A 17,529-nucleotide genomic window follows, 5' to 3' on the forward strand; every position below is an offset into this window, starting at 1 on the left:
GAAAGAATAAGATTTATGTCCTTGTAATCCTAAGGGTATTTCCATAAAAAGAAAATAAATCAAAATGAAGCCAAAACAAAACACTTGAACACAAACCACAAATATGAACAAGTTTTAATTTAGTTGTAGGCATCAGGGGTTGGCCATTACGAAAACGATCAAAGAGTTCTAAGGAAATATGAAGAAAATTGTTGATCTACAATATTCAGGTTTTGACTTGGAGTGAAGGGGAATGCTGTAGGTGCTATATATAGACCACAATAATTGAGAGCCTGACCTGATGTGAACAGCTGTGCCTGTAGATCATCAACCAGTATATGCAAGTTGGTACTGTACAATTCTATTGTTGTCCCTACTGCCTCACGACTAGTATATGCACTTCCAGAAGTTCAATTTAGGAATGACTTGACCTGCAATTCAACATTGGCTGCAATGCGTCTACTTTTGATTGGCCGTCATTTGGCTTTTCACATCTCCAAAGTGGAATATTCAATTGTAACAAATATTATCCAAATACAGAGTCCTATTCTATTATCTTTTTCAGATGCCCTTGTGTCCGCAGCCCGTGACTATGCCCGTTGTGAATGTCCAAAAATTATTAATAGAGAATATGATTAGAGATACTCCAATAATACGTCAACAAAAATTGAATTATTGAAAAGTCCTGTAAATATAACAGCGAAAGGCACAAAGTGTTAAGTTGGAAGAGAATATGACTTCTAAAATACTAATCACTTAGTGTTACGGTACAATAGTATTCCTATTTACTTGTACATAAAAGATCTTAGATTCAAACATATAGATGCAAATTCAACACCAATTTATTTTCTGAACCCCTTAATGTAAAAATATATCTTTAAAAAAATGATGTATGATCTCTAAGGCACTAATTGGTAAGCACAAGAAAAAATTGAGGTTAGTCCACCTCGTGAGTAATTGGCCATTTCTTATTCAATTTCCAGATGGTGCTTTCCTTGATTACATTACAAAATTTCCTTGTACAAAAGTAACGGTTCCCACGTCCACGATGAATAAAACCCATTAAACAATTAGGAGCTTTCGCAAACCTTTTGATCCACCTTCTGCCTCAACCTGTAAATGCCAATATCCTCCTCACTTCTTCACAACTCAAAATCTCCCAATACATCATCTTTCTTTCTTAGTCTTCCTCTTCGTCGGTTATTTTCCCACTTCACAAACACATCTCAGAATGATGGGTGTTTTCACATACGAATCCAAGTTCACCTCCGTCATCCCCTCCGTTAGGTTGTACAATGCCTTTGTTCTTGATGCTGACAACCTCATCCCCAAGATTGCACCACAGGCAGTGAAGAGCACTGAGATCCTTGAAGGAGATGGTGGAGTTGGAACCATTAAGAAGATCAACTTCGGCGAAGGTAGCACATACAGCTATGTGAAGCACAGAATCGATGGAGTTGACAAGGACAACTTTGTGTATAAGTATAGTGTGATTGAGGGAGATGCTATCTCCGAAACAATTGAGAAAATATGTTACGAGACTAAGTTGGTTGGCTTCCGGCAGCGGTTGCATCATCAAGAGCATCAACCATTACCACACTAAAGGAGATGTTGAGATCAAGGAAGAGCATGTTAAGGCTGGCAAAGAGAAGGCCTCCCACCTCTTCAAGTTGATTGAGAACTACCTCTTGGAGCACCAAGATGCCAATTGTCTGCTGCTGCATTCATGTGTTATTCAGTCTCGTGTCATCTTTGCCGTCAAATATTGGTGTGGTTTTAATCCGTTTTATATATTTTCTTCCCTTCCAAAACAGTGTTTGGCTTGTACGTAATTGAAGGTTTTGATTGAAGAATGAATGTTGTGTTTCCTTTCATTTGCAATAAACTCAAAATTAATGGATCTGATTATTCCTTCAAGTTTTTGTTAATGCAAGTTTGTATTCGCTAATGTTATGTTCCACCATCCTCATGGGCTTATTTATGGTATGAATTACCAAATGGTTTACAAGGAAAACGAAATCAGAGTTATCCTTTCATCACTTTATGCGATATGTGGTAGAGATTCAAATGTTATTCAATTATTATGATTTGCGGGTAATTGAAATGTCGCTTCTCATGCGTTCAGTAAACTAAAGGAGTTAGGAAGGTGGAACATAACATTTGCAAATACAAACTTGCATTAAGAAAGACTTGCAGGAATAATCAGATCCATTAATCTTGAGTTTATTGCAAATGAAAGGAAACACAACATTCACTCTTCAATCAAAACCTTCAATTACGCACAAGCCAAACACTGTTTTGGAAGGGAAGAAAATATATAAAACGGATTAAAACCACACTAATATTTGACGGCAAAGATGACACGAGACTGAATAACACATGAATGCAGCAGCAGACAATGTTTAGTTGTAGGCATCCTGGTGCTCCAAGAGGTAGTTCTCAATCAGCTTGAAGAGATGGGAGGCCTTCTCTTTGCCAGCCTTAACATGCTCTTCCTTGATCTCAACATCTCCCTTGGTGTGGTAGTGGCTGGTGCTCTTGATGATGCAACCGCTGTCGGAAGCCACCAACTTAGTCTCGTAACAGATTTTCTCAATTGTTTCGGAGATAGCATCTCCCTCAATCACACTATACTTATACACAAAGTTGTCCTTGTCAACTCCATCGATTCTGTGCTTCACATAGCTGTATGTGCTACCTTCGCCGAAGTTGATCTTTTTAATGGTTCCAACTCCACCATCTCCTTCAAGGATCTCAGTGCTCTTCACTGCCTGTGGTGCAATCTTGGGGATGAGGTTGTCAGCATCAAGAACAAAGGCATTGTACAACCTAACGGGGGGGATGACGGAGGTGAACTCGGATTCGTATGTGAAAACACCCATGATTCTGAGATGTGTTTGTGAAGTAGGAAAATAACCGACGAAGAGGAAGACTAAGCAAGAAAGATGATGTATTGGGAGATTTTGAGTTGTGAAGAAGTGAGGAGGATATTGGTATTTATAGGCTAGGCAGAAGGTGGATCAAAAGGTTTACGCAAGCTCCTAATTGTTTAATGGGTTTTCTTCTTCGTGGACGTGGGAACCATTACTTTTGTACAAGGAAATTTTGTAATGTAATCAAGGAAAGGACCATCCGGAAATTGAATAAGAAATGGCCAATTACTCACGAGGTGGACTAACCTCAATTTTTTCTTTTGCTTACTAATTAGTGCTCTAGATATATTTTTTCAAGATATATTTTTACACTAAATTTGTGTTGAACTTGCATCCATATGTTCGAATCTAAGATCTTTTATGTACAAGTAAATAGAAATATCACTACATCATAAAACTAAGTGATTAGTATTTTAGAGTTCATATTCTCTTCCAACTTAACACTTTGTGCCTTTCGCTGTTATATTTACAGGACTTTTCAATAATTCAATTTTTGTTGACGTATTATTGGAGTACCTCTAATCATATTCTCTATTAATAATTTTTGGACATTCACAACGGGCATAGTCACGGGCTGCGGACATAAGGGCATCTGAAAAAGATAATAGAATAGGACTCTGTATTTGGATAATATTTGTTACAATTGACTATTCCAATTTGGAGATGTGAAAAGCCAAATGACGGCCAATCAAAAGTCGACGCATTGCAGCCAATGTTGAATTGCAGGTCAAGTCATTCCTAAATTGAACTTCTGGAAGTGCATATACTAGTCGTGAGGCAGTAGGGACAACAATAGAATTGTACAGTACCAACTTGCATATACTGGTTGATGATCTACAGGCATAGCTGTTCACATCAGGTATTGTAGATCAACAATTTTCTTCATATTTCCTTAGAACTCTTTGATCGTTTTCATAATGGTTAGGCAATCTCCAACTGATGGCTGATCAAAGGGTTCGTTTTAGTCATCTGGCCTTCCAAGATTTTCTAAGATATTAATATTTTAATGAACAGTACATGGTCATATTTGCCTCTATCTCCAACCGAGGGCCAAAGGGCCAGAGGGCTCGTTTTAGCCCTATCACAAAAAATTGTCTCCAACCAAGGGCCAAAGGACAATAGGGCCAAACATAATTTATTATTTAAAAACTAGAACTTAAATGTTGTTTAAGTTTCATGTTGTTAAATTTTTTTTTATGTTGTATAATTTTTATGTTTGTTAATGTTATTAATATTGTTTCATGTTACTTAATTTAATTTAAAGTTGTATAATGGCTTAGGAAGTTATAGAAAAAAATAGAATTAAAAAAAATATGAAACATATTTTGTGAAATAGAAGTTATAGGAAAAAAATAGAATTTAAAATAAAATGAAACAAATTTTGTGAAATAGAAGTGATAGGAAAAAATGAAATTTAAAAAAAAAAAATGAAACAAATTTGTAAAATAAAAGTTATAGGAAAAAAATAGAATTTAAAAAAAATATATGAAAAGTAGAAGTTATAGGAAAATTTTTGTAAATAAAAAATAATAATAAAACTATTAAAAAAATATTCAAAGAATTCTTTTCGATTATATAACCGACAGTAATACATTTATACTAGTAATATAATGTATTCCTATCGGTTATAAACGACAGGAAATCCAACATAAGCAAAAAAAAAAAAATATGGCCAGTCGGGAAGTGGCCAGCCCTCTAGCCCTTTGGCCCTTTGGGATTCCGTGGGGCCATTTCAGATTCCAGAGCCCTCTGGTCTAGCCCTCAGTTGGAGACGATTTTTGACCCTCTGACCATATGGACCCTTCAGTTGGAGATGGCCTTAACCCCTGATGCCTACAAGTTACAACTAAATTAAAACCTGTTCATATTTGTGGTATGTGTTCAAGTGTTTTGTTTTGGCTTCGTTTTGATTTATAGGAAAATAGTAATAAGACATTCTAGTTGGAATAAAATTAAAAAATATTAATATTTTTGTAATACTCTTCAAGAAATATTAATGAAAGTCTTGGTTCTAACCTGTAACTTGCAAATGTTGGCATAAATTACGATCAGCACAAACCTTTCAAAATTACTTTGACTAAAATAAGTATTTGATGTCACATGAAAATTAACCTTGCACAAACCTTTCAAAATTACTTTGAACTAGTTGACGTCACATTAAAATTACGATGAGCACAAACCTTTCAAAATACATCTTCCTATACACCTCCGACTAAAGCTGCTCAAAGATGTATAATTTTGGTCAGAAAGTTCTTCAATGAGCAATTTTAATGTGGCGTCAATTACTCATTTTTGTCAAAAGTCAAGTTTTTTTTTAATTATCTTTTTATGTCTCGAAAGGAATAATCAATTAACAGTGGGCCCAAACTTAAATTTGCATCAATTCTTTTGAGCAAACTACTTGTAAATCTTTTGAAAATATAAATAGTGAAAGACTTTGAAGTTCTACCAAAAATCAGAATTTCAAGTTCTTTCACTATTTATGAAAAGGCTCGTGCAGGTTAAGAGATTTAATGTCCTTTTTTTCCTTCTGCTTTAGATTTAAGCTATAAGAAAATTCATAGCCAAAAGTTATATTTGGCTGTAAATATAGCTAAATCATTTCTAATGCATTGAAAAAGTACCGTTATTTTTTATTGCAATATGAAGTCATGATATAACTTTGGAGTCAAGTGAAACCATTACCCTTGGTAGATGGAAAATACTAGAAAGATCACATATTTGAACTACATTAGTGCATCATTTGGTGTGATAAATGAGAACAAACAAGCATGCATATGTATAACAGAACTAAACTCGTGGCATAGAGTCGATTATATAACGTACAAATACTAACTCGATTGGTTGTTTATCGATATTCAGGCTCACTCAACACAAACCTACTATAAATATTATGTAACATCTCATATCGTTCAGAGGAGTGGATCCTGTAAGCCTTATATGTATATTCTCATCTCTACCTAGCACGAGGCCTTTTGGGAACTCACTGGCTTCAGGTTCCATGGGAACTCCGAAGTTAAGCGAGTAGCGCGCGAGAGCACTCCCATGAGGGGTGACCCACTGGGAAGTTTTCGTCTGAGTTCCCAGAAACAAAACCGTGAGGGCGTGGTTGGGGCCCAAAGCAGACAATACCGTGCTACGGTGGAATCGAGTCCGGAATGTAATGGGGATCCGGATCAGGATGTGACATATTATGTTAAATTTTCAGAAACACTAATATGATGATATTCTAAACCGATCATGCGATCCCATTTGAATAAAACACTTGGGAACGAGTAACATTGTAGTTTCATGGCAGTCCTTATGTTGATCAAAGAGTTCAGATATGTAGATATGTAATGAATAAAAAAGGGAACTTAGGTTTATTCTAGACCATAAAGATATTATTGAGTCAGTAGTCAACTTAGCACACCAGCTCTGCTGTAATATTCCGATCATCAAGTCTTAGAACATTTTCTATTAAAAAAATTCCACATTATTAATTAGCACACCAGCTAGTTGTATTAAGTTGGAATTTACAAAATCAACTTCTAGAGGTGCCTTTCTATGACTATTCAAATTGGAAACAACCAATGGGAAATTAAAAACTGTCCAAATTTCTCTATCAGTGGGGGTCCACATTACATGGCAGGCCCTCAGCAATAACCTATAAATACCACCTCGATATCTTCCACCATCAAATACCTTCATTATCAATTTCTCTTTTGATCTTCCTTCACATTTCATTCTTACTTCGATCATTTTCTAAGCTCTCAATCATTACCATGGGTGTCTTCACATATGAAACTGAATTCGCCTCAGTCTGCGCTCCTGCTAGGTTGTACAATGCTCTTGTTCTTGATGCTGACAACCTCATCCCAAAGATTGCTCCACAAGCAGTTAAAACTGCTGAAATTCTTGAGGGAGATGGAGGTGTTGGAACCATCAAGAAGATTAGCTTTGGTGAAGGAAGCGAATACAGCTATGTGAAGCACAAGGTTGATGGAATTGACAAAGATAACTTTGTCTACAATTACAGTTTAATTGAAGGAGATGTCATTTCTGACAAGATTGAGAAGATCTCTTATGAGACTAAGTTGGTGGCTTCTAGTAGCGGTTCTGTCATCAAAAGCACCAGCCATTACCACACCAAGGGAGATGTTGAGATTAAGGAAGAGCATGTTAAGGCCGGAAAAGAAAGAGCCCATGGTTTGTTCAAGCTCATTGAGAACTACCTTGTCGCCAACCCTGATGCATATAACTAAAACCATCGATCTAAATATGATTCTGCACGCTATGGAGTAGGGGAAACAAATTTTGTATCCTCTCCTTTTTTTTCTGTTTATTCAGCGGTGTGGCTTTCCATTTTTTCTTTGCTCATACGGAAGCAGTTTTTGTTTGCAATTTGGAGTTATGATTCAAGTGTAATATTGTATTTGATTTTAATCTCAATAAATGAAACAACATTCGATTACTTTTATACAGAGAACAATGATCTAATTCTTTTTAGGTAATTTATGATTGAATATCATAATTCATAGATGTTCGGGTTATATTGGGTTTGAATGGTTGCGGGCCAAACAAGTGAGAAATGGAGCCCAAAAATGGGCTTAGCAGTGGGCACCCCAACAGTTGGTTCCGGGCTGGAAGCAGAACATGGCGAAAATTTGGCTTGGCCCGAGAAATGGAGCACCCATGCTGTCGGCTTTGCAGTGAAAAAAGGGGCTCCTAAGTTACCACTCCTTAATCGCTGATTCTACCCCAAATGTCTGACTGCATTTCCAGTTAAAATGGAATATTACTACTGAAATTGTATTATACATTCAGAATAACCCTAAGAAGACATGATCATATTATCTAACCAATTCTCTCTTCATGTGTTCCTCAAAAAATCTGATTCATGCAGATTCTTCCCCCCAACTAAAGAAGAGATCTTGGCGGAATTGCCGCATATGAAATTGAGCATAATTTTTCATAGCCCACTTTTTTTCTCGAGAAGAGATGGGAAACATGGTCAATTTCATTTGATTGAATAGTTGACCCAGCTACTTGTTGTTTGAAGAAACCCTCTGCTTCAATTGGTATTTTTTTTTTACAAAAAGCAAACATGAGATAGCAAATCCAGTCTTTCACTAAGATTTTGAAAAGCAGATGTTATCTACAACAACATGGGGTGTGGAGCTAACCCCACAACATGAAACATGAGATGAGTTTGGTAACTCACTTATACTATAAGAGACATAGGGCTAAAGAGAGCCACAAAATGATCATTTGTGTATAATTTTGTATAATCTCGAATGTTATCAATTTGGAGCTTGAGCTGAGAAGAAGGCAGCCTAGCAGCAGCAGGAGCCCAGCAAAGCTGGGTTGACCCGAGCGAGGTGTCAACCATCAGGCCTGGCAAGGAGAAGAAGCCCAAAAAACTGGACTTGAGCTCAGTGTACGTAGCAAGCACATGGAGCTGCAGGCTCGGCTCGGCACATTGGCACGATGCAGCTTCAGGCGGCGGCACAACTGTGATTTTCTCTTCTTTATTTTTTTTTTTATTTAGGTTTATAAAACCCTAGTTCGTGTTTCTATTTTTTTTTTTTTTTTTTTTCCTTTGACTCACACAATTCAACATAACAATGTAGCATATTAACATAACTTGCATATTCGAAATTTGGACATATCAACTGTGTGTGCATGAACATGCTATATATATTGAATAGTATATGCAATATACAATATGTAAAATAGGGTCTTTTAGAGATAAGGATTAAATGAGATGATTTTACTACTATTTACAATATGTAAAATATGGGCTTTATTTTAATGCACCATAACATATCACTTATAAGAAAACCACATATTTTACTACTATTTACAACAATGCCATATTCATTGTTTGCAACGTAACCTCCACCATCAGAGTTTTGAAAATGTAACCGTAGATTCACTATCACCCATAACTGTAACATCCTTTTCATTTTCTAAGTAGATTTCTTCTCTACCTTTCCTTGTCCGTGGATATCCGGATGTTGAACAAGATATCATCTTTTTTGTCTATATTGTACCTTTTTATTTTATTTTTATAATGATTCAAATTTGAAATATTTTATAACCAGTTCCATTGCCATACTTTTGAAAGCTCTCATAATGATATTGTGTGGAGAATGCACTAATTTACAACCAAAAATTGTCTAGGTAGAAATAGGATTACTTTACAATGCATACCATGTGTTAATTGAAAGGCCTGTGTGGGGAATTTCATTGTTTGGTTCTGTTGGTCGATTAGGTACGTTGGTTATGTTTTGTAAATAACAATTAGGTACGTTGTGCTAGTTTACGTCCGAAGTTTTCGAAATTTCGGTACAATCTATTATGTTGTGATTTCAATTAGGTATGTTATATAGTTTAGGTCCTATATATTTGGTACGATCAATTTGGTATGGTTCATATGTTTTATGTTTTAGGTCATTAGGCCTGGTATATTCGGTACGATCAATTTGGTATGGTTTGTATTTTTTATGTTTTAATTCATTAGGTCCGGTAGATTCGGTATGATCAATTTGGTACGGTTTGTATTTTTCATGTTTCAGTTCATTAGGTTTGGTAAATTCGAGATGGTCAATTTGGAGCAGTTTGTAATTGTTATGTTTTAGTCCATTAGGTTAGATAATTTTTGCATTATTGATTCATTAGGCCTCAAGCATTAGTTATGACTAGAAATATGGCCCGCGTGAGGTTAGTAACCGTATAAAAAAAATATGTTACGAAGCAATAAGAGATTGTTAAAGAAGGTTAATTTTATTTATATTGAAAGATGTTTGAGCTTTTTGAAAGAGTATAAATTAGGTGAATGAAGCACTTGGAATCCCTAGAACCACTTTATGAATATATATGAAACTATATTATTGGAACCATTTTATGGAAAGTTGTAGTGCTATGCTACAATCGATTATAGTTTCAAAACCAATAAAAGAATGCAAGACAGAATATATACACGGAAAAGTAAAAACTATTAAGTTTAAAGATATGAACGATTCACCTTGCAGGAAATGCGGAGTGATCAGAGTTGGGTTCCATTGGTCTCTCAAAATATCCAGAAAAATTGCTCCATTTTGACTGCTAATATTAGGGTACCTTCAACATATGAGACACATACACACACAAAAAACATTATTAGTGATCCCTATGCATATCGTTTCTCTGAGTATTCCAATTCAGCAGTCCCTAGAATCTTACACAGTGGCACCTGGCTGTTTCTCCGACTTTACAAACTGTTTTTTCTTTAAAGCACATTCTGCTGAAGAATAGATTCTTCACAAAAATTATGCAATACGATTTACTGATGTTGGAAAGAAAAAACTGAAACACAAAGACATAAGCTGAATTTCAAAACAGAGTAAATCATTCATATAAGGCAAATGAAGAGAGACAAATCAAGGGATCGAAAAAATGATAAACGCGAAGTCCTTACATGGACATTTTCCTTGTTATGAGGGCACACAGAATGCACGGGAGCATCATGACCTTCGAAAGTATACAACTTTGATCCAGTAGCTGCATTCCACACCTATAAAACACAAATCGGTGTAGAAGTTTATCCCGTTTTGTACGACCTATTATATCACCATTTTTTCAAAACCAACCTTAATGGCCTTATCATCACCGCAAGTTATGGCACAAAGTTACTTAGCCGGGTTGCAGAATGCCAAATCATTAACACTACCAGCATGAGCATCGATCTAGAAATTGATAAAAGTATTAGAAAAGAGAATAGCAAAATGAAATATACTGAAAAGGTAGAAGATGCAGAATATGCAACTCCTGTTTGAAAGAACAATTGCACTTAAGGTTTTCTAGAAAAAGCTACCGTGGATCGTACTCAAGCTTACCAATCATCGTTCTGATAAAGAGAATATGTTACTTGTCTAAAACTACCAATCCGGATCACGGCTCAAAACTAACTGTTAAAACCTTTCATAATAGTAAATTATTGTTCTTTCTTAAGATTCCAAATAATGGGATACACAATCGTTTTATAGTTTTATATATGGATACTTGACTCTCATCAGTCTTATAGACTCCCCTTGTGGCAATGAGACTTTTTTATGAGCACATTAGACAAAGGGCAAGCTTTGAGTATTCAAAAGTTTTTCAATTTCTCAGTTTGCTCTGGGCCTTGTGATATACCGATAGCAGTTAAAGATGAATGAACAAAACAATAAAGATGGGTCACAACCAAAGGAAAACTGAAATAGAGAAACGAAGAAGGAAAACCATAAATGGAACCCAAACTCAAAGAGAGTGAGAGAGTTAAATCCAAAAGCTTAACCCAATCTAATTTGCATACCATTTGACCATATTAAGAAAAATATGAAATTTGCACCCCCATTTGACCATATTAAGGATAGAGGGCACTCACATCGTCGTAGTAATACTCTTCTTTGTTATGCTTTTCCTCAAAACTGGCATAAAAAAACTCATAAAGCTTAAAAATTTAGAAACTAAAAAGAAAAGGTTCAAAATTTCCATCAGAAACACAGAATGTATACTCATTCCACAAACATAGAGCAAAACACATTTATCCCTATCGATCAAGAAAATTCATAACAATAAATATACCAACTTCCGTGCGTGAAGTAAATTTTCTTACCAATTCAGCAAAAGCCCAACCAATTCAAAAACGAACCACGACAATAAACTAGTTCAACTTTTTCTTTTTTCCAATTAAAGTGTCCTGTTCCAAATAGAAAGACAAATAAGGCAAAACCATTAAAAATATGGATAAATACTTGAATGAAATGCACACGCCAAAAGTGCGAAAAATTCTAATAAAAACAAAAATCACATCGAATAAAAAATTTGCAATCAAATAAAACAGAGAATTTCAAAATATCCCAACCTTTTTGCCAAATGTTTGAACTATTCTAAAAACACAGACAAACACCATGTTTACCATTTCTCTTCATTTGTTTCATCCACCTGAACAAAACACAATATACAAACACATCTATTTAATTCAGGCTCACCTATATTATAAAAGGTCCATCCAAACAACTGAAAAAACATATAAAAAAAGAATTGGAAAACCAACCTTTTTACAACACCAGCGGTTCCAGCGCCGGAGTAGGCAATTAATTTAACAGAAAACAAATTAATCTGCAATTAAAAACAACCAGATTAGCTAAATTCATCCATAGAAGAACAAATCCACACTCACACTTACATAACAAAACACAGACAGAGTATAAAATCAACCAAAATACCTTAATGGCTTTTAGATTTTGAACTCTGCTTGCAAAACAACGGCACAGAAAAATGATTCCAACAACGAAAAGCCGTTACCAAGTGAAGCCAAAAAAACCAAATTTCAATTGACCTATAAATACCAAATTGGAAAACCAGACACAAAAAATCCAACACAATGACCAAAAACAATGCACAAACAGATCTATTTAATTTACTTTCCTTCACACCATAAAAAGTTTGTTGAAACAGCTAAAAAGCCCCGATTAAGAAGATCAAAAAACCAACCTTTTTCCAACACCGCTTGTTTTAAGTACCACCTTAACGGGAAGAAAGTTAATCTGAAACAAAAACAAACCTCATTAACCAAATCAGCACAAACAACAACAGATTCACATTCAAAAACACAAAACACAAAACGCAAAACACACACACAGAATATGTGACTAACAACATGCCTTCATACTTTCTGCATTCAGAACAGTATCAACAAAAAAAAACACAGAAGACAACAATAGTGATTAGAGAAGGGCTAGATATACTCTAAAGCTCTATATGCCTAACCACATGCATTGATGATATTTAAGCACAGTCTCTACTGCACTGTCTATTTTGTTACAAACATATATATTGGATGTTATTTTTCTCACTTAACATGGATTATAATGTTGCTTTACATGTACAGTTTTCATTCTTCATATAAAGTATGTAATTCTTGTAATTTTTACCTCTTAAAACCATAAAATAAACAAAACAAAGAACTTATAAAGTCAATGTTAATATAATCTTTTCTGTTCACTAAAGAAATTAAAAAGATTGGGAAAAAAAAAAAAAAAAAACAATAGAATCAGCTAGGGCTCTTACATGCACATATCAACAAAGAAAATTCATCAGATTACTGTATGTACTCAAAGATAGCTCACATTCCTTTTATCAGATAGACAACGAACTGATCGTATGAGTTCGAACAAAAAGTTTTGCTTTCATTTCACTCTCAAATGTAGTTTTATTCCCTTTCGTTGTTTCTTTAGATAAATGGAAAGTGTCATTTAAATAGTAAAAGAAAAATATTTGACATGTTAAAACTTAAAACTTCAAAGGTAGAAGGAAAAAAAATACAAATTGGATAGCGGCAAGTTTTAAGTTAAAAAATAGATGTAACACATGTTTAATTAACCACACTAATTTCCACATAATATGGCACTGAATGTTCTAATTGGCTTGAGACTTTAATCTCTGCTTCGATATGCTCGCAGAACTTTATCTTCAATGGGTTTAGTAGTAAAGCAGAACATCAATAGACAATAGAAAACCTTAGAAATGTAAAACACCCGTAGCAAAAAATAAAAAAAGTAAAAAAGCCAGGAATCGATGACACATTAAGGAAAAGAAAGGTTTCTTAGTTTCGTGCTGCTCAAATTATTTTAATAGCATGGATGAAAAAAGTTAGAAAAAAATTTATGTTTGGTAAGTTTGCTTATTTACAAAAGTCACGGGTCATTTTAACCAGAAAAGTGCAAAATGAGAGAAAGAGGGAGGGGCGGGCAGAAGCTTGACCGTTCTTGAAAGCAAAACGAGAAATACAAGAAAAGGAGGGAAGTGACATAGACCCTAACCCCTCTAAAAGGTTTAAACATGCAAAACAAGCTTTGAAACACCAAAAGAAATATGTTAGATATAAAAATAAAGTCACACATTAGCATAGCGGACCTAACATGTATGGCGTGATGTACACTAATTTAAAAATCAAAAAGCAGATAAGCTAAGAAAATTTGAATACAAGAAGGAAGAACCGCGGATGGAGGTAGGGGTGCAACTTGGGTTGGGCCAATCCGAACCCGTCCATGTCCAACCCGACTTTAAACCCAAACAAGTGGATGTTTTTTCAGTTATAACATGCCCGAACCCAACCCAATTTCAACTCGTTCATTGATTGAGTTGAGTTGGGTTGATCATTTGCCCGTCCATCCCTAAACCAACCTGACTAACCAAACCCAATCTAACTAGATTGTAACCCATATCAATTAATACTCATACTACACCCAAGTGAGCCAAGTCCAAAAACCAACACGCTTTCTAATATTTTTTTTCTTTTTTAAATTACCCTTTATAATTACTTAAGTTTTTAGGGAATAAGAGGTTTTGATTGGTCAATCTATATTTGTAGTCTCTAAATCCCAAAGCTTTATAGTAGATGGATTTATGAAATTAAAGTTAGGTAGCTTTGATGCTACTTGGCTTAATTTTTTTAGGAATTCTTGGAAACTAAGTTGTTACAAGATTAAACTTAAAAAAGTTGGGCAACCCGAACTCAACCCAATTAAACCCGAGCCCAAATGAACCCGAATGAAATATAACCCAAACCTGAACCCAAATTGTAAAAGTTGGGTTGGGTTAGGATTGGGTTGACATTCTAATTCGCTCGAGTTGCACCCCTAGATGGAGGTAATTAGTTACGCCACATGAGGATGAGGAAAAACAAGCTATTAAATCATCATCATGGGTGTGTTAACTCATGGGCGTATTTATGGTATGAATTACAAAATGGTTTACAAGGAAAACGAAATCAGGGTTTTCATTTCATCACTTTAGGGTATTATGAGGGAGAGATTCAAATGTTATTCAATTATTATGATTTGCTGGTAATTGAAATGTCGCTTCTCATCGGTTAAGTAAATTAAAGTAGTTAGGAAAATGGAACTTAACATTAGTAACTACAAATTTGCATTAAATAAAAAAATTTAAAAAAAAAAAAAAAAACCTTACAGGAATAATTAGATCCATTAATTTTTAGTTTATTGCTAATGAAATGAAATACAACATTCACTCTTCAATCAAAACCTTCAATTACATACAAGCCAAACATTGTTTTAGAAGGGGAAAAATATATAAAAAAAGGGATTAAAACCACACCAATATTTGATGGAAAAGATGACACGACACTAAATAACACATGAATGCAGCAGCAGACAATGTTTAGTTGTAGGCATCCTGGTGCTCCAAGAGGTAGTTCTCAATCAGCTTGAAAAGATGGGAGGCCTTCTCTTTGCCAGTCTTAACATTCTCTTCCTTGATCTCAACATCTCCCTTGGTGTGGTAATGGTTGGTGCTCTTGATTACGCAACCGCTGCCAAAAGCCACCAACTTAGTCTTGTAACAGATTTTCTCGATTGTTTCGGATATAGCATCTCCCTCAATGACACTGTACTTGTACACAAAGTTGTCCTTGTCAACTCCATCGATTATGTGCTTGACATAGTTGTATGTGCTACCTTCACCGAAGTTGATCTTCTTAATGGTTCCAACTCCGCCATCTCTTTCAAGGATCTCAGTGCTCTTCATTGCCTATTGTGCAATCTTGGGGATGAGGTTGTTAGCATCAAGAACCAAGACATTGTACAACCTTGGGGGGGGGGGGGGGGGGGGGGGGGGGGGGGGGTTGGGTGAAGGATGAACTCGGATTCGTATGTGAAAACACCCATGCTTGGGGGGGGGGGGGGGGGTTGGGTGAAGGATGAACTCGGATTCGTATGTGAAAACACCCATGCTTCTGAGATGTGTTTGTGAAGTGGGAAAATAATCGACGAAGAGGAAGACTAAGAAAGAAAGATGATGTGTTGGGAGATTTTGAGTTGTGAAGAAGTGAGGAGGATATTGGTATTTATAGGCTGAGGCAGAAGGTGGATCAAAAGCTTTACGCAAGCTCCTAATTGTTTAATGGGTTTTATTCATCATGGACGTGGGAACCATTACTTTTTTTACAAGGAAACTTTGTAATTTGATCAAGAAAAGACCATCTGGAAATTGAATAAGAAATGGCCAATTACTCCACGAGGTGGACTAACCACAATTTTTTCTTGTGCTTACCAATTAGTGCTCTAGAGATCACACATCATTTTTTTTACCAAAGATATATTTTTATATTAAGGGGTGCGGAAAATAAATTGATATTAAACTTGTCATCCACACGTTTGAACTTAAAACTTTTTATTTACAAGTAAAAAGAAATACCACTAGACCTTTAGAAATCATATTCTCTTACATTCTTCCTAGGGTGGCCGGCCTCCTAAGAGAAAAGAGAGCTTTTTGTGTTTTTCTCTTTTCTCTCTGGAAAACCCTTATGAGGGAATAAGTTATAATTTCCTTTCTATAGCCACTTACATTGAGTGGCATAATTGAAATTAAAACCAATTCTCCCTCACATTCTCTATGGCCAGCCATGTGGGTTCATTGGGCTTTCATGCCCTTTGTGTTTTCAGGTTGTCATACAACTTGAGTTATTGGACTTGACATTCGAAGCCCATTGGGCCTTGAGGTCCAAAACTAACCCGAGGTCTAAAACAAACTTATTCATTTGATTAATTAACATATTAATTAATCCTAGCCATAAATAATTAAACCATTTAATTATCCTTACTCATCTCCGTTGTTTCTTGAATCTCTACCTTACGTGGTGTACGATCCATTAGGTTCCTTTTAGCAAGGCAATGGACGATCAGAACTCTTCAAAGCGATTGTGAATTGAAACTTACTTTTCAATTTTCCCTTTAGTGATTATACACCTTTAGGCCTTTCATAAACCATGAATGACACCTAGTAGTATGTCATGGCTACCCAAGCTAATTAGAAGAGGTGGAGAACCTTATGAGGGAATGAGTTATAATTTCCTTTCTATAGCCACTTACATTGAGTGGCATAATTGAAATTAAAACCAATTCTCCCTCACACTCTCTATGCCCGACCATGTGGGTTCATTGGGCCTTTCATACCCTTCGTGTTTTCAAGTTGTCATACAACTTGAGTTATTGGACTTGACATTTGAAGCCCATTGGGCCTTGAGGCCCAAAACTAATCCGAGATCTAAAACGAACTTATTCGTTTGATTAATTAACATATTAATTAATCCTAGCCATAAATAATTAAACCATTTAATTATCCTTACTCATCTCCGTTATTTCTTCAATCTCTACCTTATACGATGTACAATCCAGTAAGTTCCTTTTAACGAGGTAGTGGGCGATTAGAACTTAACACTTTTTGTGCCTTGCGCTGTTATATTTACGGGAATTTTTAATACTTTCGGTTCCAGGCTGGAAGCAGAACAAGCCAAAAATTTGGCCTGGCCGGAGAAATGGAATGGAACACACATGCTGCTGGCTTTGCAGTTAAAAAGGGGGGCCATGCGTGGGCCTTGAGCCCAGAAGAAGGCAGCCCAGCAGGAGCAGGAGGAGGCCAGCAAAGCTGGGTTGACCCGAGCGAGGTGTCAGCAGCAGGCCTGGCAGGGAGAAGGAGCCCAAAAAACTGGACGGGCTCAGTGCGCGTAGCAAGCCCATAGGGCTGCAGGGTGCTTTTTTGGAGCATAGGCTAGAGTGCAGGCTCGGCTCGACGGAGTGGCATGGACGGT

The 17,529-nt window shown here is 35.8% G+C and overlaps 2 protein-coding genes and 2 pseudogenes across 2 annotated transcripts; 2 read left to right on the forward strand and 2 right to left on the reverse strand.

Moving 5' to 3' along the window:
- The first annotated feature begins 1,091 nt into the window (after nt 1–1,091).
- Nucleotides 1,092–2,028, forward strand: LOC137736575 (major strawberry allergen Fra a 1-3-like; annotated as a pseudogene).
- A 141-nt stretch (nt 2,029–2,169) lies between these two features.
- LOC137736577 (major strawberry allergen Fra a 1-3-like) lies at nt 2,170–2,959 on the reverse strand. Its single transcript, XM_068475824.1, has one exon. It carries the CDS (start codon nt 2,859–2,861, stop codon nt 2,382–2,384), a length of 480 nt encoding a protein of 159 aa, XP_068331925.1. The 5' UTR covers nt 2,862–2,959; the 3' UTR covers nt 2,170–2,381.
- A 3,650-nt stretch (nt 2,960–6,609) lies between these two features.
- Nucleotides 6,610–7,371, forward strand: LOC137737044 (major strawberry allergen Fra a 1-3-like). Its single transcript, XM_068476395.1, has one exon. It carries the CDS (start codon nt 6,677–6,679, stop codon nt 7,154–7,156), a length of 480 nt encoding a protein of 159 aa, XP_068332496.1. The 5' UTR covers nt 6,610–6,676; the 3' UTR covers nt 7,157–7,371.
- A 7,653-nt stretch (nt 7,372–15,024) lies between these two features.
- LOC137738163 (major strawberry allergen Fra a 1-3-like) lies at nt 15,025–15,607 on the reverse strand (annotated as a pseudogene).
- Nucleotides 15,608–17,529: the final 1,922 nt, after the last annotated feature.

This window comes from Pyrus communis, chromosome 6 (genome assembly GCF_963583255.1).
Source record: "Pyrus communis chromosome 6, drPyrComm1.1, whole genome shotgun sequence".
Classification (NCBI taxonomy): domain Eukaryota; kingdom Viridiplantae; phylum Streptophyta; class Magnoliopsida; order Rosales; family Rosaceae; genus Pyrus; species Pyrus communis.

Coding starts and splice junctions, on each gene's coding strand:
- LOC137736577 (XM_068475824.1), bottom strand. CDS start 2,861: ATGGGTGTTTTCACATACGAATCCGAGTTCACCTCCGTCATCCCCCCC.
- LOC137737044 (XM_068476395.1), top strand. CDS start 6,677: ATGGGTGTCTTCACATATGAAACTGAATTCGCCTCAGTCTGCGCTCCT.